This window comes from Erithacus rubecula (genome assembly GCF_903797595.1).
Source record: "Erithacus rubecula genome assembly, chromosome: 2".
NCBI lineage: Eukaryota > Metazoa > Chordata > Aves > Passeriformes > Muscicapidae > Erithacus > Erithacus rubecula.
In genome coordinates, this window is record NC_136685.1 from 58,569,553 (window position 1) to 58,591,453 (window position 21,901).

At 38.6% G+C, this 21,901-nt stretch overlaps 1 protein-coding gene across 2 annotated transcripts in view; it reads left to right on the forward strand.

The window, feature by feature from the left end:
* SNX9 (sorting nexin 9) overlaps positions 1-21,901 on the forward strand; it is a 61,435-nt gene that overhangs the window by 16,615 nt on the left and 22,919 nt on the right. Inside the window, exons 2-7 of one of the 2 annotated variants that reach the window (XM_079297967.1) lie at positions 1,675-1,761; positions 4,128-4,202; positions 5,373-5,495; positions 18,791-18,974; positions 19,744-19,897; positions 21,242-21,326. In XM_079297967.1, coding sequence (XP_079154093.1) covers positions 1,675-1,761; positions 4,128-4,202; positions 5,373-5,495; positions 18,791-18,974; positions 19,744-19,897; positions 21,242-21,326 — 708 coding nt within the window. The remainder of the gene's footprint in view (positions 1-1,674; positions 1,762-4,127; positions 4,203-5,372; positions 5,496-18,790; positions 18,975-19,743; positions 19,898-21,241; positions 21,327-21,901) is intronic. The other variant, XM_079297968.1, reaches the window with a different exon arrangement.

Here is a 21,901-nt window from a genome sequence, read left to right on the forward strand (position 1 = left end):
GGCAGAAATACATTTTACCTTTCCAGTCTGGTCATTACTGAGGATGCTTTTCTGAAAGCAGATAAAATTTGTCTGCTGCCTTTGTCTGGGTAAACTCTCATAATTCCTGTGAATAAAAGCAAGAATTTAATACTATGGTGTATTACTTTTAAAAGGCTAGGAAGACTCCCTGGTTAAGAAAAGTGCTTTTCCCATGATTAAGATGCCCAGCATCTGAGTGTTGTTAAATTGATTTGCAGAAAGTGAATAAATTTTAATAATCTGCTCTAAAAAGACATGTTCAACACCTCCATCTACTACTGCTGAGGGAAGAGCTCTGGAGTGTGGTGCTTTTTACACTTCTGCTTAAAATGTTCTTGTATTTCAAATATGTGCTGCTTCTCTTTAGGTCATTTTTCAGGAAAGGCAGCTTATTCTTATATTTCCATGGAGGCCAGATGTGCTGTTGGAAAGAAAGCAGTCAGTGTTACTATCGAACTCAGTTTTTGCCTTTTCATCTCTGTTTTGCATGGCATAATCTGAAAGTGCTGAAAGCCTCCATTCTAAGGGAAGAGTTTTCATGCAAGGGAGCATTCAGAATGCTTAGGAAACATGGTTTTCTGCAATGTCATGCTGCTCTAGTGGAGAAGACCAAGTGTTTGACTTGTTGTGCACATGGTTTGGGATTAGATTTGTCAGCTAAACAGCTGAAATGCTTGTTTTTTTCTCAGCTCTCTTTATATTTCCACTGAAGTAAAGTATCTTTTGACCAGCCAAAAGTATTTCCACATGATACTCATGAAATTAAAATGTGGGGTAGGGAGTTCTGTTTTCCTCTGGTTTTATGTAAGAAGTTGTGTCTGGGTGAGGATCATAACAACCTGCAGTTTTGAGACAGGCAAGACTTCATGGTGAATGTCTGCCTTTTGGTATTTTTTTGCTATTACATAGTTCATATAATTTCAACAGAAATTATTTTATTGTCTCCTTTGACAGAAAATATTACTTTTTGTTCAGATTTTTTTTCTTCCCCTTGCCCTCCAAGTACAAGAAGGAATTCATTGCTGTACACTGAATGATGTTATTAGTAAAACCGAATGTTTCAAACATTTCTTTATGTAGTATAATAGCAGAGTCAGTGCACAGCAAAGCCTTTGTGTATCTAAACACTTAAAAATTAGGTTGGTTTTGTTCCCCCCTCCCCTTCATGGCAGATGTAACAATTTATGCACAGCAGTGGTTACTTATATCTGCAGTTACCTGCTTTTCTTTTTCTGAATTGCTTGCTCTATGAACTAGTTGCCTTTACCCAAATTGGAGTTGGAATATGTCTTGTATTTTTAAAAAAATTTTAAAAATTGTTTGCTAAAGTTAGAAACCATTTCTTCTTCTGGAAAACGTTGTACATATAATTCTGGATATGACAGAGAACAGCCAGTCTTAAATCCTTGTGGTAAATTATCTCCAAGGAGCTCCATGTGAGATTTTTATCTTTTAGAGTTGTTGTTACTGTTGAGTTTGCAGTTGGAATTTAGGAAATGTCAGCTTCCTGTGTGCTGAGTTGCTCTTTGTACATTCAGCTTTATCCCACGTACTATTTTTCTGTAAGTTAAGGATAATTTGTGCTGATACTTCCTTAATGAAATCTTCTACATAAGCTGGAAGCCTCAATATTGCATTCTTTTCCACATACAGGCTCGTGTTATGTATGATTTTGCTGCTGAGCCTGGAAACAATGAGCTGACGGTCAGTGAAGGGGAGATCATCACAATCACCAACCCGGTAAGAAAACCAAGATGGAATTGGCTTCGGTGCACTTTCCTGACCTACTTCTACCAACATGTGCTGGTGACATCCAAAAGCCCCTGGCTACCCTTCCCTGAAGAATTAGCGAAAAAACAGAATAAAAAGAATTTTCTAATAATCTTGTGGAAACAAACACAATGTTTTGGAGGATGGAGCCTTCTCAAACTCTGCCCACATACTTGAGAATGAGTTCAGCTTTGTTTTCCTCTAAACAGAGCTGAGAGACAAGTAGATGGAAGGAACTAGTGGTGGTGATAACCTTTACATCTGAATGCCTTTTCTATTTTTGTGCATCTAATATTGCACACTTTGTGTGTATGTAATCTTTTAGGTGCTTGCCACTTGCATTTAAATGTGACAGCCAGCTCACTATTATGAGTTTCTCAGTCAATGACTTCAGCATTCCAAGTTTGGCAAAGAACTCAAAACAAACATTTTTATTGAATTTTTGTGTTCTTTCATAATTAAAGTAGTATGGACAAGGTATAGGGAAGAAATGGTGACAATACCTTCACAATGCTGTTAGGGCGTTGTTAAATGTATAGGACTTTTTGGAACTGACATTTGATTTATGTCCACATTTTGAATTTCAGTGTACTTTAATTGTCCTGTATAATTCTTACCGTAACTTGGTAACAAGGTATTAGCTGATTCTGCTTTGATTTTTATGTAATGATATGGCTTAGTGAATAGACTTGCTTTTTGAAACAGATACAAAGAAAAATCACCTGATCATGAGGCCAGGTCTTATTTATCTGTTTGTATAAAACACATGGATTCTGCAGAATAAACTTAATTCTTTGAAGATTCTAGTCATGTGTAATCCTGATAATTTTTAGTTCCACTCATTTTAAATATTTGAAGCAGTATTTAATAGAGCCAGCACCCTCTTGAATAGTGTGCTGTGCTATGGCAGGGTAACATTTTGAATTAATTTGGGAGTTTAATGCCATTTCACAGAAGTAAGACTAAATATAAATAAATAGATTACCACTTTCAAGCAAGTTCTCACTGACCAAGACATCTGTGGCTTAAGGCAGTATATTCAAAACTAATATTTTTTTTAATGCTATCCGTGACAAATTGCCACCAAGGTTCTTATCTTTTTTGCTATGATGAGTTTAGATGGCAGTAGCTTAAGTCATGCAAGTCCACTGATGATTGCTGTCAAGTGTAGCAGTGCTAATATGAATTCTGGCTCAAGACCTCATTGCTCTTGCAGTTTAACCAAGATAGTTGAATTTATAATCTGAGGTGTCTAATTATTTTTGTGTTCTTGAGTATTAAGCTTTTAGGTGTGTAAGAAAAAATAAATGCAAGTTGTTATTTCACTAACTGCTTGGTCTTTACTGAATAAAATCTTGAATACATAAGCAGGCTTCTTCTTATTGGAGTGCCTGTAAAGTGCAGGATTACATGAAAGTTTGAAGTGAAAGAACAAAATAGTGAATAAACAAATACATCAGTTAAAAAGCAAATTAAGAAAACCTAAAATTCAGTAATTTCTGTCTAGCCTATGTGTCTCCTCTTGTGTCTCAAACTGTGAACTAGTTTGACACATAGCTGTGTGTTCCCTAAACAGCATGATTTAAAACAGAGCTGGCTTATTCCAGATAATGTTGTCCTGGAATTAACTTCGCTTAACTACAAAGGTCTACAGAGCTTTCTTAGTATATGTAGAATATGTGTTTAAAAAACCCCAAACAATATCAGGATGTCCCACTGAGATCAGAGCTGAACTGTTGTTAGTTCTTTCTAAACTAGTAGCATAAGACTGTCTCTGAAAAGAAATGTGAAGCAGAAGGAATGAGTCCAGATCTTACATGGCATGTGGCTCTTTTAATCTTGAGAATAGCCATAACATTTCTGTTGGTGATAGCTCTGATAGCTCTCACTCATCCAAGTCTCTGCACCTTCAATAAATGAGGCAGAGATTTTACAGATGTCACCAAGTGCTTTATTCTTTGAATCTTGTTTCTTTGTAGTCTGTTATTAAAATTAATTCACTGAAACCGACATACTAATAGCTATGTTTTTATGCAGTCTGTGGCCAGACACTTGACTGTGGTTTCATAAATGATCAAAAGTGCTGAAGAATCAACCATTTTCCCCCTTCATGCTTGTTAAAATCTAAAGTCCAGAATAGCTGTGTAAAACCAGCATGGTCTGCATTGTGTTGAAATGAGTATCTGCTGCTTCAGCAGCTTTGAGTGAGTTTGCTCAGTTTCACAGTCATAACTGTGTTTTGAACATTTGACAGCAAGACAATGCTTCCTGCTGAGCTGTTTGAAGCATGATGTGTGATCTATCTAGCAAAATTATTTCTGTATTGCTTCTTTTAGGATGTTGGTGGAGGTTGGTTGGAAGGAAAAAACAGCCAAGGTGAGAGAGGACTTGTTCCAACAGATTATGTTGAGGTAAGTGACTACACTGCTCTGGACTGAGAAAGCAGAACTGCTGAAAAGGCCATCCTCTGGTTTGCTGACCAGACTGAAGTGCTCAAACAGAAAGCTTGGAATATATAATCTCATTGTAGCAATTGTAGCTGGCTTTGGAAATCAGTGCAAGCATTCTGTCCAAAGCTCCTGAGCTTCTTAGTGGTTTTCCCAAGAAATGCAACAGGAAGCTGCCTATAGTAAATACAGTTGATCTGCAGAACATGAGTTGTTTCGAATCTGCTTTGGAATTTGGGGGTCTCATGGTCCAATAGTTGGGTTTTTTCTGTCTGAAGATAGAACTATGGAAGTGAAATGAGTAATGCAAGTTTACACTGGTGTTGCTGTGGCAGACTTGTCACATGCTCATAAATCTGGAATGGAGCACATTTCTGGGACTCAGGATGTGGGTTACCAAATCCAGGGACTACTCAGCTTTTCTTCTCACTAAGACTCTCTGTTATCCCTTCAGTGTGTGTTGTTCTGATTTTTGTTTAAAGACCAGTGGTATTATTTTGGGGATGGAATGGGATCTCAGTGAAAAGACTGGAATTCACTCTTGGATGGCCCAGTGTCTGCATGTTGCAGATTGCTGATTAGATGGGTAAAGACTGGCTGTAATTCCTGCAGCCTCTTAAGGCATGTGCCTCTCTTCATTCACCAGTGCTGTGTTTATTAAAAAAACACAAAAGGGGGAGGAGGGGAAGGGAAAGCAGGGTCATGCTGGCTCACATGACCTTGTATTTTTGCTTTGGTTGGTTAGCTCATGGTCTGGTAGCTTTTGGCTCTCTAAGCATACTGTCCCAAATCCATCTCTCTGAGCACTGAGTTCCCAGTCTGCAGGCACTTATACTGACAAACCTTTAATCTCTAAGGAATTTATAGGTAGGTGTTCACTGCCACAACTGTCTTGCATGTTGTAGTTGTAAGGCAAACTAGTTCCATCTGGTATGGAAGTAAATCATCCAGAGCATCGTCAGTTTCTTGTAACGAAATTCTTGTAAAAAAAATTGAATTGGAATTTTAAAAGGTTGTATGCAAACATGTTAAAGTCTAGCAATATGAGTGTTAGGGTGATTATATTATGGTGATTATACAGATAAAGGATAATTCAGTTAATTAAAAAATCTTTCTCAACCTTTTCCATTTCAGATTATAACTGAAGGTGCAAAAGATGGCATTAGCTGCGGTAACTCATTAGCTGACCAAGCCTTTTTTGATTCCCTTTCTTCAAATACAGCTCAGACCAACTCTGCTGCCAAAAGCAGTAATCAGGTATGTCTTGTGGTTTTTTGGGCACTGTGGGCATGGAAAGTTTTATTGACGTAATTGCTTGCTGTACTGTATTTGTGGACCTTCATGAAAGTACTAATTAAAGTAATTGTGTTTTCATTAGGGAACACTTTTGTTGAATATTAATGATGTGTGTGACTGCTTAGATATTGTCACTGCTGGAAAATTTAATAGTTTTAACACTTTCAGAAATGGAGCATTTTTGTTCTTTCCAGTCTGCAATGATATAAATCTGTGACTTCTTCAGTCTCTGTAAGTGTAAGTGCACTCAGCAAAATTATTTTATTTTCAAGCTACTTGTATTACTATGCTAACCTTGTTAAGGAACCAGAGCTTTCTTTTTTGATGTCTAATTAGGTGATCTATACATCAGCAGCCAGAGTGAAGGGATATATTTCTTTCTCAGAATTTGAATAAGAGTAGTTTTTGGATTAAAACATATGAAGCAAATTCATGCATTGTCAGTTGGAGAAGAGGCTGACTTTGGGTTTGCTGCAAGAATATTTTTGTCCCTCTATTCATAGCTTTTTGCCTGGTACACCAGTTCATTAACCAGCAACTATTTAGTTTCAGGTTAGATATCAGAGGACACATTATCTTAAACACAAGCTGTTTATTATGGTCTACAGACTGGTGCATGTCTAACATGTAGGAAGTTAAACATTTCAAAGTCCATAGGTCAACAGAAGAACAAAATCTGCCTTTTTCCCAGCAGCAGCATGCAAAGGTCTTTTGTGTTGGAAAGTAAATGCATTACTTATAGTAATGGCTGGGGGAGCACATCTGGTTTGTAGGTCAGTTGAATATCAGTTATTAGTTTTCTTAATTGCACCACAGGACTTTAACATGAAGTGAGATCTTTTGAAAACTCTGTGTGGGACATTCTTGTATGACAGTGAACGTAGCTGTTCATTGACTATATAGTGTTTGATCTGGGCTTTCTTGCAGCCAGCTGGACAATGCCAGCATTATTATTCTGTGATCATGTGTTCTGAATAGAGGACTCTAAACCTCACTCTGACTGTCTCAGTGTTTGTTTTTGTTTTTTTTTTAAATTGATACCGGGTTAATATATAAGGCTAAATGCAGAACTCTTGAAATGCCTCATGAGTTTTTCATGTCAGACTGAGCCAAAGGTATTGATTATACATTAGTTTTCCCTCAGTAAAAACTGCACTAATTTGAGTGCAGTGTGGGGGACCCCTTCTCTTCTGTGCTGTTACCCTTGCCCCATTTTTTTCCCTGCTGTAGTGTTTCTTGCAAAACTTTACATCTGAGGAGGCATGAGATATTTCCAGCAGCTACTTGCTGCCAAATCAGAGAGTACTTTTTCTCAGAGGAGAAACATAATTTGATCTAAGATGAATTACGAAATAGACAGAATATTTTTAACAGTGATAGAGGTATCTGTCAGAGCTTGTTCTGGGCTTAACATAAGATGCTTGCTCTTGGAGAAGGGAAGAAAAAAAGGTCTTGCCTGTGTAGAGGGGAAAGGTTAAAATAAAGGTATCTGTTATATTCTGAATAATAATTACTCTGGCAATCTAGTCTTGGAAGTAGTATTTCCAGAGGAGTGAAAAGCATGAAAATATGGTAATTTTAATCTGTAGTTTACACAAGATCAACAGTATACTGTCCCTGTAATACATGCAGATTGCAGGCTTTTTTTATAGATTTTGGAAAAGAGTAACTTAATGAAAACAGCTCGTCACATTTGCATCAGTGCCCTACTCTTAGAAGTGTCCTATTCCTCTTATTATCCTTGAAATGCTCTCTGAGATAGCTGGGAGAGCCACTGTACTGTCGTGCATTACAGTAAAAGTATATTGCTGACATGGAGAGGGAGAGAGAGGACTGTGCACCTGGATGCAGTCAAGGCCATGCAAGATGCAGTGAGGCAGATCTCATCAGGCTGGTGTCTTTGGGTCTTCGGTTTTTGTGGGTTTTTTTCATAGGAGAAACCATTCTCTTGTGTGGTCATGATTTCATGTCAAAAGTTATTTTCATTTTCCCAAGTCTTTTTTTCTTTAACCGAGCTCAGTAATTGCTATTAGGTTACATACATTTTCTAGGAAATTGTGGATCTTGATTTTAAGACTGGTTTCCTCAGCTTCTGACATATATCTGGTAGTTTTTTCTAATGGCTTATTGCTAATTGGATTTTAATTTGTATACTAAACAGTCTGGAAGCAGTTCTAGCTTCCACTTTTGGCTGTTAGGCCTTCCTCAGATCAGAGAGCTCTCTAGTGCAGGCATTTTCTCCTTGCAAAAATTCTATGGCTAATTGTCTTCTTAATTAAGAAATTCTGTCCCTTCATTGTGTCTGTGTGGTGCAAGAGCCTGTTTTCATGCTCTCAGGAAAAAAGTGTTTTCTTCCGCCGTGGCTTTGGTGCTGTGAGGTGTCTGTGAAGCGCGTGCATTGTTCCTGCGTACATCGATTGCGCGGTGTCAAACGGGTTTGAGGTTGCAGAAACACCTGAGAGAGTGAGCTATTGCCTTGGCTCCAGTAATACTGCATCAGGAGGTCAGGCTGAGTCACTCATCCCCTGCACACTGACATGTCTTCTTGAGCCACTTTCAGAAAGAATACAATGTCCTACTTTGTGGGTATGGCCCTTCTTCCTAGATGTATTACTCTGAATTTGGTTGGTAACATTTATGTTTTCCAGCATGAGTTCACTGAGGTACTTTGGCTTGAGTTCAGATACACAGTTGCAAGCAAGAGACAGCCGGTTCAAGTACCTTAATGACCGACTAGGTCAATGTACAAAGATTTTAATCTTAAATGAAACTCACATCCAGGTTATCAAGAGTTAAAAAATTGGCAAATTATGTGTCAGTGTAAGGGGAATAGATACTGGAGGTGGCACAGTAGTGGAAACTAAAATGTTTGTAGATAGATTAGTCTGTTAGACTGAGTAAGAAGTAGCAGTATCCCTAAATGCTGGCATGTGATGGTATCTATTATATTTTGCAGTAACATAGTGGGGTTTCTTACAAGAAATCTTTATAAAAGCAATTCTAAATGAACGGAAGTTTTAGGATTTTTTTCTTACTACTATTGTATTGAAGAAATTGCTTTCTATAAACATTGTCACTCTAACATACACATGGTTGCACAACGCCCCCACTCCCCAATTCAGTAAGTCAGAAGATGTTTTAATTCTTAGAATTCCTTCCATTCTTCTAACAATAAGTTTAAAAAAGCCAAACCAGCTTGTTGTGTAGTCTTTCAGTACCAAGCTTTATTAAAAAAAAAAATTAGATCTGGCTGAGTTGAATGTGAGTGTGGTGCTTTTTCCTTTTCTATTTTTAGGAGACCAATTAAACCACAGTGTTGTGATTTAACCCTGGTAGGCAGCTCGGCCCTCTCAGCTGCTTATCACCCCCTCAAAGGAGAGAGAGAACCAGAAGGGTGAACATGGGCAAACTCTTGGGTGGAGATAAAGACAACATAATAGGTAAAGCAAAAGCTTCACATGCAAGCAAAGCAAAATAAGGAATTCATTCACTGCTTCCAGTGGGCAGTCAGGTGTTCAGGCATCTCCAGGAAAGCAGATCCACTGTGTGTAACCATTACTCGGGAAGGCAAATGCCCACTCAAACGACTCTTCTTCCCTCGTCCCTTTTTGCTTTCCAGTCAAACAAGAGACTTTTGGTTTCCTACTCTGGAAACCTTACTCTTTGGTGTTAGGTGAACACAATTCACTCAAACACTGTTCTGCTCTCTGTCTATTTTCCTAAAAAGGTTTTTATTGTTGTTCAGTAAATAGTCTCCTGAAAAGTAATTATCAAGCAATAATTAAAACGTGGTTTCTTTCCTTCCTTTTCTTCAGTGAGAAAGACACAGTAACTGCAGCAACACTTTAATATTGTATCCTACCTGGGTTTGCCACAGATGTAAGGTGACAGTAGAAAAGGGGCACAGAGATATTTCCTAAGGAGAAGAATTCCACCTGACCCTTGGCAGTTTGCTCTCTCCAGCTCATTCCTTGCATCAGCAGTGTCCCATCAATGGCTGCCTTGGTAAAGTTTGCAGCTGCTCTTTTAAAGAGCTGTCTGAGAAGATGCTGGGGACATTGAAGCAATCAGAGGAAGTAAAGCTTCCTAAACACAAAATGAGAGAAAAAGTTCACTCAAAGTGACTATTTGCACATGCAGAAGAAAATAAGCAGATAGGAGAATTTAATGTTGCATCTACCCATAACATTTGCACTTTGATGTCTAAAAAGCTTTTAAAAAATATTCAAGAAAATACAATTTAAGGAAGCCTTAGTTGCCAAGGATGGAGACTTGGCTTGGCTTTTGAATGAGTCTCATCCAGTTTTGACTTGGTACCCTGGGATACAGAGAGCAGAGGGAATGAGCAATCTCTTCTCTATCAATCCACTGTTCCTCTGAGCAGAAATGCAAGGTGCTAATTTTAGACAGTCATTTGGGACAGCCAGTGAGTGAGTGAGTATATCAGCTCTTCTGCTGTTTCTGTTTGTTAGAGTTTCATATATATATATATATATATATATAAGTAAGTTATCTGTAGACTCTTGGTTTTGGAATAATAATGGCACTGAAATGAATATAAAATTTGTCAGTTAAACCAAGTGAACAAAAAGACTGTAATTTTTGATGTAAAATGTGTTACATGTTTTTGCCTTATAGTATTTTTTAATGCAGAATTTCTTCCAGGGGCTGTAGCAATAGAGGATATTCTGTTTCACACTTTTAGATAGTGCTTCTTATTGCAGTTTTCCAAGAGGTTATTATCTTGGTGACATTTGGAAACTTCATAATTAAAGTATGTATGGAAATACAATAATTAATGTAAAATTCATTCTGAGGTGTCTCCTCCAGCTGGTTTGGTTTGGGGTTTTTTATGTTAGTCAAGAGTAATGCTTTTCTAGTTACAGATGTATTTGCATTTATTTTGCTTGTGTTTTAGGTTCAGAGGCTGCTGTTTTAACAGAAATTATCTCTCTTCCCCTATTCTGAGCCACAACTTGTGGTATTTTTCGTTTATCTAACCTAAAACTCTTTAAAAGTTGTGAACAAGCATCAACTCCCTTTTAATGATAGTGTTTATCTGAATTATTTAGATTTTGTTACAGCTATATTGGTGCAAGCTAGTTCTTCTTATTGAGAAGTTAGAACACTCTGTACAGTAATTTCATTAGTGGTCTGTAAGCAGACTGTATGTACAACTAGCCAGCTGTAATCCAGCTGTTTGCAGCCTGTGTAACCTGCAGCCTTGAACATAGGACAGAAATGCTATACATTTTAGTATACTGTATTTGTGTGGTTTCTCCTCCCTGCCTTCCAGAGCTCAGTTTTTCTTTCTTTTCATTTCCCTCTCTGCAGAATATGAGGCCTAGTATTAGAAATGTATAAATGAAAATAAATTGGAGTACTGTCTTATCTGTTTCAGGGTGGAAGTGGATCACAGCTACATTGACGTAAGAGCTGTAGATGTGGCTTCCCCATATTTAAGAAACAGTTTGGTACAAGAACTATTTTTGTAAGTTGCATTTGTAGAGGAGTTTGTTCCCTTTTCTTGACACTGATTCCCTAATCACTGCCAAGTCTAGTTCTCTATGAAGATGACTGTACAGATCTTCTTAGTTTGGGATAAAATAAGTATCCTGAGAGTTTGCGTTTTTGTGAATTACAGATTTTTCTATTGATTCCTCTTGAGCCTAGAGAATCAGTCTTCAGTTATGTTGTGGACAAAACAGCAAAGCCCCATGGGTAGCTACAGGAAGCATTTAACAGAAACCTCTCATGTTTGTATTGTTTTATCCAGTGGTAAGAGTGAAATCACTTGGGATAGTTTCTCTTGTGGAAGAAAAGAAAAGTAAGATAAATGGATTCTTATGTGTGAAAAACCCTTTCCCTTCTGAAAGCTGTGGGACCTATGTATAGACAGGATGTATAAGTAGTCAGTGAAAATACTTAATTTGATGTCCAGGAGCTGAGGCAACTCAAGTTACCTGGTGTGTAGACATAAGCTGTTGAACATGCAGAGGGAGAGCGCTAAGGAAGCTGTTCCTAAAATTTTACTTCATATCTTTCAGGCTTCTTGCAATGATGTGCTGGAAAGGCAAATTGTCATTGTTGAATTTGAATACCGTAACTCCCACTCCCCCTCCCAGAATTGCTGTGAGAAATGCTAAGATTGAAGAAAATAAATATAGTCCTTCTAGTAAGAGTGCACTATTCTAGTTATGTGGAAATTCTGACATGCATGCTATTAAATTCCTGTAACAGCATTTTCATTCTCAGATGATTCTGTGTGTATGGTAAAGCAGAAGTATCATTACAGGAAGTGTAAGTCACTTGTACTTGACTGGGTCCAGTTTGTCTTGTTAAACCAGTATGCTGAATTATCATATAAAATATGCAGGTAGGTTCCCTATGGGAGTTACAATTACAATTGTAACTTCTAGTTCCTGTTACAGATAATGACACTACAAAATCCTTTGTTGCTGCGTGTGATTTGAAAGCAACTCTTTCCCCTCCACCATCTCAATCACAATATTGCATTTAGACTGGTAACAGGAATTTGTGACCAGCTCTTGTTTAAGCAAAGTACAAAGCAATGGCTTCTCTACAGTGCTGGAAACAGTGGCTTACTTGCTTTAAAATGAATCTCGTTCACATATTAAAAAATAACCATCCAACATATGACAGTGATTTTATCAATTCAAATTACAGAGTTGTCTTGAGCTTTTTTGGGGATGACCCAGTGGAATGCAAAGGTTTAGGCAGGAAGTTGTTAAACTAGTGTAATACTGTGGTCACTCCTCGCCTTCATCTGCACCCATACCCTTAGGCAAAATCTGACTATGGAAATAATTTTTCACAATTTAGTATTGGTATGCTTTTTTTTTCTTGTCCGAGTCAGAGAATTGCAGAATGGGTCAGGTTGGAAGGGGTCATCTGGTCTGACCTCCCAACTCAACCAGGGTCATCCTAGGGCACATGGCACTGCATTGTGTCCAGATGATTGTTGGCTATCTCCAGTGAGGAAAACTCCATAACCTCTCTGGGCAACCTGTTCCGGTGCATGGTCACTCACACAGTAAAGTTCTTCCTGATGCTCAGGTGGATTTTCCTGTGCATCAGTTTCTGGCTGTTGCTCCTTGTTCTATTGCTTGGCACCACCAAGCCTGGACCCATCCTTGACACCCTCCCTTCAGATACTTTTGGATGTTGATGAGGTGCCCTCAGTCATCTCTTCTCAAGGCTGAACAGCCCCAGCTCCCTCAGCCTTTCCTCATAAGAGAGATGCTCCAGTCGCTTCATCAGCCCTCCTTTGGATCTGCTCCAAGGGTTCCATGTCTCTCATGTCCTGAGAGTCCCAGACCTGGACACAACTCCCCAGATGAGGCCTCACCAGGGCTGAGCAGAGGGGCAGGATCACCTCCCTTAACCTGCTGGCAGTGCTCTTCCTAAAGCACCCCAGGATGCCATTGGCCTTCTTGGCCCCCAGGACACTCTGCTGGCTCATGGGCAGCTTGTTGTCCACCAGCACCCCCAGCTCCTTCCCTGCAGAGCTGCTCCCCAGCAGCTCAGCCCCAGCCTGTCCTGGTGTCTGGGGTTGTCCTTGCTCAGGACTCTGCACTACCTGTGTTTTCATTTGACTTCTTATTTCATTGAGGTGACTTTGTGGTCTGGTTCAGCACTGACAGTATGAAGAATGTTCTAACTTGCTAATGGTGACAATGTTGTCAACCCTGGTGTGAGCATTTCTGCTAACTTGCACACTTACAGTGCCATGTGGCACATGTGTTGCAGGGTCCCCTGCACTTCAGCAGGGGGCTTACTGCAATATGTATTCCTTTTTTTTGTTCACTGAACACTCCTTTTAAAGTAGAATTGTGGGCATTTGTAATTGAAAGTGATAAACTGAAACAGCCAGTAATACTCTTCAATTCCTAAAAACCAAAATAAAACAAAAAGACAACTAGGGAAACCCCTCCCCTCTGTTTCCAAACAAAAATAGAGTGTTTTTCCAAAATGGAAGGATAAAATCGTGTTCAATCTTTGTAGCCTGATCCTGGGTTGTCTAAATGACACTAGACAACATTGAAGAGGAACAGGGAGTCTTTCTTCTCTTTCTGGCATTGCTGTGATTGCTACTTAGAAAACTGTCTGAAGTATCTCATCTGTGTTTCAATAAGAAACCATTAAGAATTGAAATCAGTGTAAGATAAGGCAAGCATATAAAGAAGTGGCTTGATTGCCATTTACATATGCAGGTGTGAGTAACAAAAACAGAAGCCTGAGAGAGCTCCATTGAATAAATTATATAGGATTTTTAGTGTCTGAAAGGTGAAACTAAGCAAACTTTAATTAGGAAAAAAAATTCCTTGAAGCAGTCAGGGTGACAATAGATGTTTTTTCCCTCCCCTTATCCTATCACTGAGTATTCTTTACTCAAATCTAAATGATGTATCTTTCTAAAACACCATTCTGTACTTCAAAGATGGATTTTTCTAGAGCTGAGTCAGGACATGATAGATGGAAGTCCTATGCCTGCACTGTGCACAAGCAATGCAGCTCCTAGTACAGTTTGGTTGTGAATGACCTTACAAGTAAGGAAATGGAATTTGAAACAGGAAAAGAACAAAAAGCTAATAGCTCTGCTCTTCATGGTAGTATCTGAGTTTGACCACTGGTGGTTTAGATTTATTTCCTGCTGAAAACAAGGAGTGTCCAGTTGGGTGTGTCTGAGCTTTGTGTTGTTTGTGAGCAGGCAAAGCCCAGCTCCTGTGCAGAATTCTGAAGGGGGCGGTGGGGTTGGTAGTGGAGTTGTTGGACCATGGTCTCCTCTGGAAGGAAGTGAGAAGACAGGAATGGCTGAGGGATAAATGGGGGTTCCTAGGACAGCATTGCTACAGCTTCCTTGCCAGCTACTTCTGGAGGACATGTTGCTTTCAAGTATTTATCTACAGGAACATTCTAGTATTTAAGTCCATAAGGTTGGTTATTCTTTAAAATCTAGCCCATCTCCACTTTCGCTTTTCCTAGAGGATTTCTTTAAGGATGTTTATGTTGTACTATAGAAAAGAGGGCCTTCCTTCAGAAGTGGAAGAAATGCCCTGGACCACAATGCTAAGGTAATGATCTACCAAGAAGAAAGCATAGCCAAAAATCATGAGTATGGCAGCTGCTTCAGTTTTCTGCTGATGTGCACACTTGTGTTACCTTAAACAGCACAGTGATTGCAGTTCTGTGATTGCTCAGAGTAGGCATTTAGCCCTTCATCTTCTTTCTGGAGAAAAACACTTGAATTTTAAGCTGTCTGTCTATATGCTCACTTAGTTGTTTGGGTTTTTTTTTAATGTATGTATCAGAGACTGTTATCCAAAGAACTTAAGTTTAGTATCATGTCTGAGTATGCTTAAGGCTTTGTTTCCATGCAGGTAACTAAGGCAGCTATAAAACTGGAGAGGTATGTTTTCCTGTGAGCTATTCAGCTGAGTCACCTTGACTTTTCTTGTGTTTTTTGCCATTGCTCTCTGCTGTCTCTCTCTTTTAAACCCCTTTTCAAGAGCATAACACTTCTCATTGCAGCTTTGGCTGTCGTGAACTTCCCTTGATCTGATCAGGCTTACTTTTGCTACTCACTGCTTCAGCATGGCTTCTGTCTCTGAGTAGGTTTCAAGGTGTATTTCTTACAGTTGGAGGTCATTATTTTTGATGGCACAGTTAACCTAGGTCTTTCTGGGTACTTAAGTTAGTTTTACCATCTGAACATTGTGTTTGTTGTGGCTTTTGTCCTTCAGCAGTAGAATGGATCTATTGGTTCCTCAGAGGCATACATTAATATGAGGAAGGAGTCTGCCAGAAACAAATTAGTTGGCCAGGAGATGAAATAAAGTTTTTAGCAAGGGCAGGGAGACACCTCAGTGCTTTATCTTAGCTTTGCTGTCTATAGCTTTGGATTCCCTGGAAAATAGCAAATATGTCACTTCTCCTCTGTAATTCATTATTCATTTGGTAAAGATACTGACATTCCACTTCCAAGCTGAGGATTCTTCTGTTGTGGTGGAATTTTTTCTCATTCCACTATTATTAGATCTCTAAAAATATACTAGACTTCTCTTCCCATCCCCCAGGCCCCACTAGTAATGATCTGTTTCTGTAATGAGTTTGGATCTGCCCTTAGTGGAATCCTCTTACAACATTCAGTAATGGTTCCCTCTGTTGTTGGTTCCTGACATAGCCCTTTTGTCTTGTTTTTTCTCCTGGGACAGTAGGAATGAGCAAGTCCCTGGTAGTCTACAAAAGGGAGAATCAGCTGCCTTTCAGGTGTTTATTTTTTAATTTAATATCAATGTACTTGTTTGATGTTACCTTGGGGAGCAAGGAGATGCAATGTTTCATTTGAAGGCTGATCAATTTCTTAGCTGTATGGTGTGGCATTTCTTTTTATGTACATTTGAGAAGACTAGAATACTTGGATATTAGGTGTGCTGTAACAAATTATATTGACTAAATATCAGCTTCTTCTAAGGGCTCTTCGCCTTTTTTGTGATGACTAAGGAGAGATCAGAGGATTATCAATTTCAGTTATGAAAAACTAAAGCTGTAAGAACATAGCTTTTAATCACGTGCAAAATACTTGATGGTTTAATTAGGGTTTGTTCAACCAGAGCTAGGCCACATAAATGGCTTCTTGTATACAGATTGTCAGCTGCTGAGATCCACAGAACTGCTCAGTGGAGCTGAGATTGCACTTTAATAACTGGTATGTCTTTAGCTGGTCCTCTGTGATGCTCTAGGACCTTGAGGATGGCAGGCCTGATTCCTGAGCCCTTCTCCATGCTTATTGGTTGTTGAGGGCCACTTAGGAGTGTCCACAGTATGTGTGTGTATAGGAAAACATTTCAAGAAAGTTGAAGAGAGTAAGTGTTCTTGGAAAGTTATCTATAAATTCCTAAGCCATCTCTTACTCTCTTCTTCAGTACTTCAGAAAGAAATGAGGACCCTTAGGCTGAAAGGAATGGAGGGGAGAGTAGCATGTTCCACCCCTTTTATAGCCCTTAGGTGATACACCGAGGGCCAAGAGCTTACTCCACAGCTTTCTTGGACACCTCAGAAGTAAATTTTTCTGATTTGAAGAGTGGTTCCATATAGGTACATGGAGATAAGACTGGAGAGCACAATTTAAGTAATACATTTCCCTTTGCTGTACAGTATATCAACACTTGTCTGCAAGTGTGGTGATTGCTCATGACAGTCATTCTTTAGTAGTGTCACTATTATTGCCTTCCTCTTTTTTTTCAGCAGATTTTAAGGTTTCTTTACCATTTACTCATGTACTAGATTTCACATAAACTACTACAGAAAAGAGGAAGAATTTACTCAGTCTTGGTGTTCATGCCACTTCTGAGCTTTCATTTGCTAGTGATCAGCAAAACATATATTGCAGAACTATAGGTATATTAATAGTATGCAAATTAGTCTTTTCTAGGTGCTCCAAGTTATGCTAGAAGCAAGCATGCTTTTCCATGTGGTTGGGCCCCAGCCCTGTGTGTTTTCATTTAGTAAGGAATGAACTCTGACTAATGCCATGTGTGGTTATTTCTCTTTACATAAAGCCATACCAGGTGAAGATAGGAAGAGACCAGACTGGTTTAAGCTACCAGCAACTTTTTTTATAATTCACTTGAAGTAGCTCTGGGTATCAGCTATCCAAGAATATTGCTGTCCCAGGGAATAGTGTTCTTGCATCAGTTTCATCCTAAAAATAAAAAAATCCCCAAGCTATCACATAATCTGTCTCTCTCTGTAAATTCCTAGAGACCTACTGACATTTGTGAGTCTGCTGAATGGAAGATCCTGGAAGGAATTGTGAACCTAAATATATAAAGGCGTTATGTGATAGCATAATTTTTCAGTCTTTATGGTTTGGTAGTGTCTGTGAAATCTGTCAGATGACTTTGTTTGAGGAAAAACTGAATGGAGAGCTCTTATCCCTAAGTAGAATATCAAAGTTAAAATGAAATCATATTTAGTGGAGAAAATTGGAATGTGGAGTAGCTGTACCTTTTTGTGTAAGACGCTTATACAATATTTTTGCAGATAATAATTTAGTTTTTAGTGGGAGTTTTATTAAATTTCCTGTATTGGCAAATGTTCTAAGATACATGTAAATGTTGTGATCTAATAGTAATTAATTTATATAATGCACTTCTTTTTTTATATGCTTCTTCATTATATAAATAATGCACTAGCATCAGTAGGATTTGAGACTCCTTTTTACAAAACTCTGTTTCTCCCTCTGCTGTACAAGACAAGCCTTCTCAGCTTTGTTTACTTTCCTTCCTCTTCCTTCCTCCTACACTTTGGGTGTGTGGGTTTCGATATGTGTGCAGTTTTTTCTTTCTGCCTTCAAGTCTTTGCACTAAATGTCTGAAGTAGACTACACTTTACTGGTCAATACTTTTTCAAAGTGTATTGTTAAAATCAAGGAACTGAGCAAGATGCTAAGCTATTAAGCCAAGATGAACTTGCCAAAAGCAGCAGTTAGAGGCGTGTCTGCTCTGCGCTGCTTCACTGAGGTTTGCACCTCCACGACAGCATTAACAGAAGGGGGTGTGTGAGTGCCTTCACCACAAGCTTGTGCTGAGAGAGCAGGTCTGCAGGGAGATACCAGACTGTTCCCTGGCAGATGTCTGTTTTCTTCCCCCATCTTCACTGTGAACGAGTTAAGCCCTGACAGGGAAGCTCTGCAGGTTAGGCTTTAACTCCCTAACTGCCACACCAGTAGCAATGGCATGGATGGGGCAATTCATTATTTGCTTTAAGTAAAGCTACTCATCTCAGCTGATAAAATACGTATTTGTAAAAACCTAATTTTTGACTTCTGAGTTCCAGTTTTAAATGTGCTAATTAGCCCATGGCTTTAGGTAATTAATAGTTCACAAGTACCATACTTACTAAGGTGTCAGTGTAAAATAATTACCATGCTGAGATTGCTTCCTAACACTGTTGCAACAAATAATTTAATTGCCCGGAGGAGAAGCACTCTTATTAGTATGTATTGGTGTCACATTGCTGGAAAGCTGATCAGTTCTTCCAAGTGCTTGCTGCATGCAAGAGTTGTGTAGCTGGAAATGCAAGATTTGGCAACTGCTTCTAAATGAAACAAGTGAAGTGCTGGATGTAAACTCAGCCTACTAGCAGGAGATGAAAAACTTCAAGAAGAAAGTATGTGGCTGTTGCTCGTTTCTTCAGCAATTCTTCTTTACTTTTGTCTTTATACAATGTAGGCAAGCCTTGCCAATGATCCTTGGTCCAGCTGGAACGTTGGGAAATCTGGGAACTGGGATAATGGAAATGCTGTTGACAGCTGGGCAACGAGACCTGAAAGTGCAGCTGGACAGAGAAACAGCGCTTCAAATAACTGGGAGGCAGCAGCAGCATTTGGTCACCCACAGGCATATCAAGGACCAGGTGTGCTAAAAATGCTCTTTTTAAAACAATAAATTAGAGTAGGTGTACAGTAGAGGTAAGAATTATTTTATCTTTCGTAACTATAGACCATGGCTTATTTAAAAAACAAATGCAAACCAGTTTCCTGATAGCACATTGCCATGTGAGTAATCTGGACACTAAAATAATAAGGGCTTTAAAAATGAAATAATTTTTTAAAAAATTGGATCCACAGTAACAGATACCTCAGACTTTTATGGAAATCTGACAAACCAAAGTCTTGTGCATACATGATGTGTTCTCAGGATGTGTTGTTCAGCTTGCATAACTGAACTTTTAAACTCCCTTGAATTTGTGCTCTCAGGCCTTTGAAGGAGTAGTCTCTTAAATCCTTGATTCTGAGAAGTGACTAGCCTTTCAGAAGGCTTCTCTACCTTTTTCTAGTAGCTGCTTAAATTAAGGGGAGAACCCATAACTGGGGAATGCGAACTTGGAGTCTGTGAATATGGAACACAACTGAGTTCATCTTAACACACCATCATCTCTTCTTTATTTTTTATTTTATTGTTTTCTCCTTCTCCCTCAGTGGACTTCTAGTGCACTGCTTTGCAGGTTGTATTTGATGGAGATACTGGTAATTGAGGATGAATTATAATATAGAAGGCTGAGATTTTAATATATTTACCTGGTTGATTATTTATGTGTGAGTGCTGAAAAGCTGCTTCTGCTTTTGAAGAGAAATTATGTAACTTTCTCCTTTCCCTATCCCCTGATCCCTCCTGCACTTCAGCAGCTGCCGATGACGATGATTGGGATGATGACTGGGATGACCCAAAATCAACTTCACCATCTTACCTTGGGTACAAGGAGACTGAGGCATCAGAGGCTGGGGGGATCCAGCGTGGAAATTCTCGTGCAGCTGCTATGAAACTACCACTAAACAAGTAATGGAAAATACAGGGGAAATGTGTATATATTGAAGAGAATTGGAATTTGCCAAGATGTGTAAATTCAACATCCTTGAAATAAGTAATGTAAATATTACAGTTTTGGAGCAGAAAAGAAGGGTGGATTTCTAGTTCAGCACACTCCTTAAGCAAGCAGAGGACACAGGTCCCTGAAAACTTGAAAGTACATAACAAAGCTGTATAATTTTTGGAGGTGTCATACAGGCAGATGACATTTTCACAATGCCTGAATTTCAAGCCTTTAAAATTTAACTGTCTTGGACATTCTGTTCTTAATGAAAGTCAAAGGTGGTGGATGACTTGTCCATACAGTAGAAACTGATCAGAGATGCTGCCCCAGAGTTCTTGAGCAATTTGAGTTTCTGGTGTTCTACTGTGTTGGTGCATCATTCAGGTTGATTCCTGAGCCACAAAGTTTGATTTTATAGATAAAAATCTTACAGTAGTGTCAAGCTTTGTCAGGTTTATACTAGCATTATCTCATGTTGCAGCTTAAAGTTTTTTTTGTTATAAAACTGCTGTTACTCTGAGAGCTAGTGTTTGGTAATCTCTAAGTGGATGAAAGCAGAGTGGGAAAGGATTGTAGAATAATGGTTCCGTGGGTATCTGACTAAAATCAAGTGTCTCTGCATGACTAGTTATTTTATTCATCTGTGGATTCTTATGTTCAGTTTTGCATGAGTACATCTGCATCATTGTTTACTTGTTGTAAACTCACAAAAATACCTGATTTAAGAGATTTTTTTTGTCTATGGAGTAAGTCCTACTTTACTGCTCATGTTTCTGCAAGCAGGTTGGCAATACTTCAAGGGCTAATTATCTTCCTAATTAGAAGGAAGCACCATTTGCTTTTTATAAGGCATTTTGTAAGATTTAAAGAACATTATAGTGATTGTTTGACTTTCTTTTAATTTGTGGATAAATTATTTAAGACAGCTCATGTTTATAAGCACATGATAGATCTTCTGTTTATCATTCTTTCCCATAGTTGAATTCTCACAATTTGAAATCTCAGGTGTATGAGCATCTCTGTGTGTGTGGTGTTTCCAGAGAGGGTGGCGCTGCAGAAGAGTGATATGTGTCACTTTGTGTCCTCCTGTTTTGTTTGGAGGACAAGACACCCACAAAGCACCTGGATGTCAGTAGCCAAAACTTTTCTGCTTTTTTCAGTGCAAAATGTTGATTGTTACAGTAATTCACATAAACTCTTTTCTATACTTGAGAAATACTTGGGTTTCTTTTCCTGTAATGGCAGGTAATTCTGCATGTGTCAAAGGAAGGAGAATCTGGAATTAACTAATGACTTCATTTTATTGTTAGATTTCCTGGATTTGCAAAACCTGGAATGGAACAGTATCTGTTGGCAAAGCAGCTAGCAAAACCCAAAGAAAAAATTCCCATAATTGTAAGTTGGAGTTGTGGATCATTTTTCTATGTGGGTGGTATGGTTTTTTTTTATTTTCTTTTTTTGGTTGGTTGATTGGGTTTTATAATCCTGCTCACCTTTCCCTGTTTTTTCAACTGAACTTTTATCCTCAAGGTTGCTATATGTATTTGGGTCAGAAGAACTTGATACTGAACATATAATTAGAAATACATAAGTGTGATGATGATTATTATTTTCAGTACTTTTTTCCTCATGCTGTACCTGCATTACTTGTGATGAACATAGGCCTTTTTGGCATTGGGATGCAGGGCAAATGCATTACACTATCTATTCATTATCTAGATAGTTAGATAGCTACATGTAGGAGCTACATTTATAGAGGTTTGCAATATTCATCCAATATGATTGTCAGATCATTTTTTGATCTAAAACCCAAACTCTTCTTTATACATGCTGTTTTAGTGAAATATGATTAAAATAGCCTTAGAATTCACCACTCCTCTGTTATTTGGAAAAATGTGTAAAATACACAGGATAAAGTCAACTGTGGGCATTCGTCCCTGCTTGCAAGAAACCCCTCTATTTCCAGACTC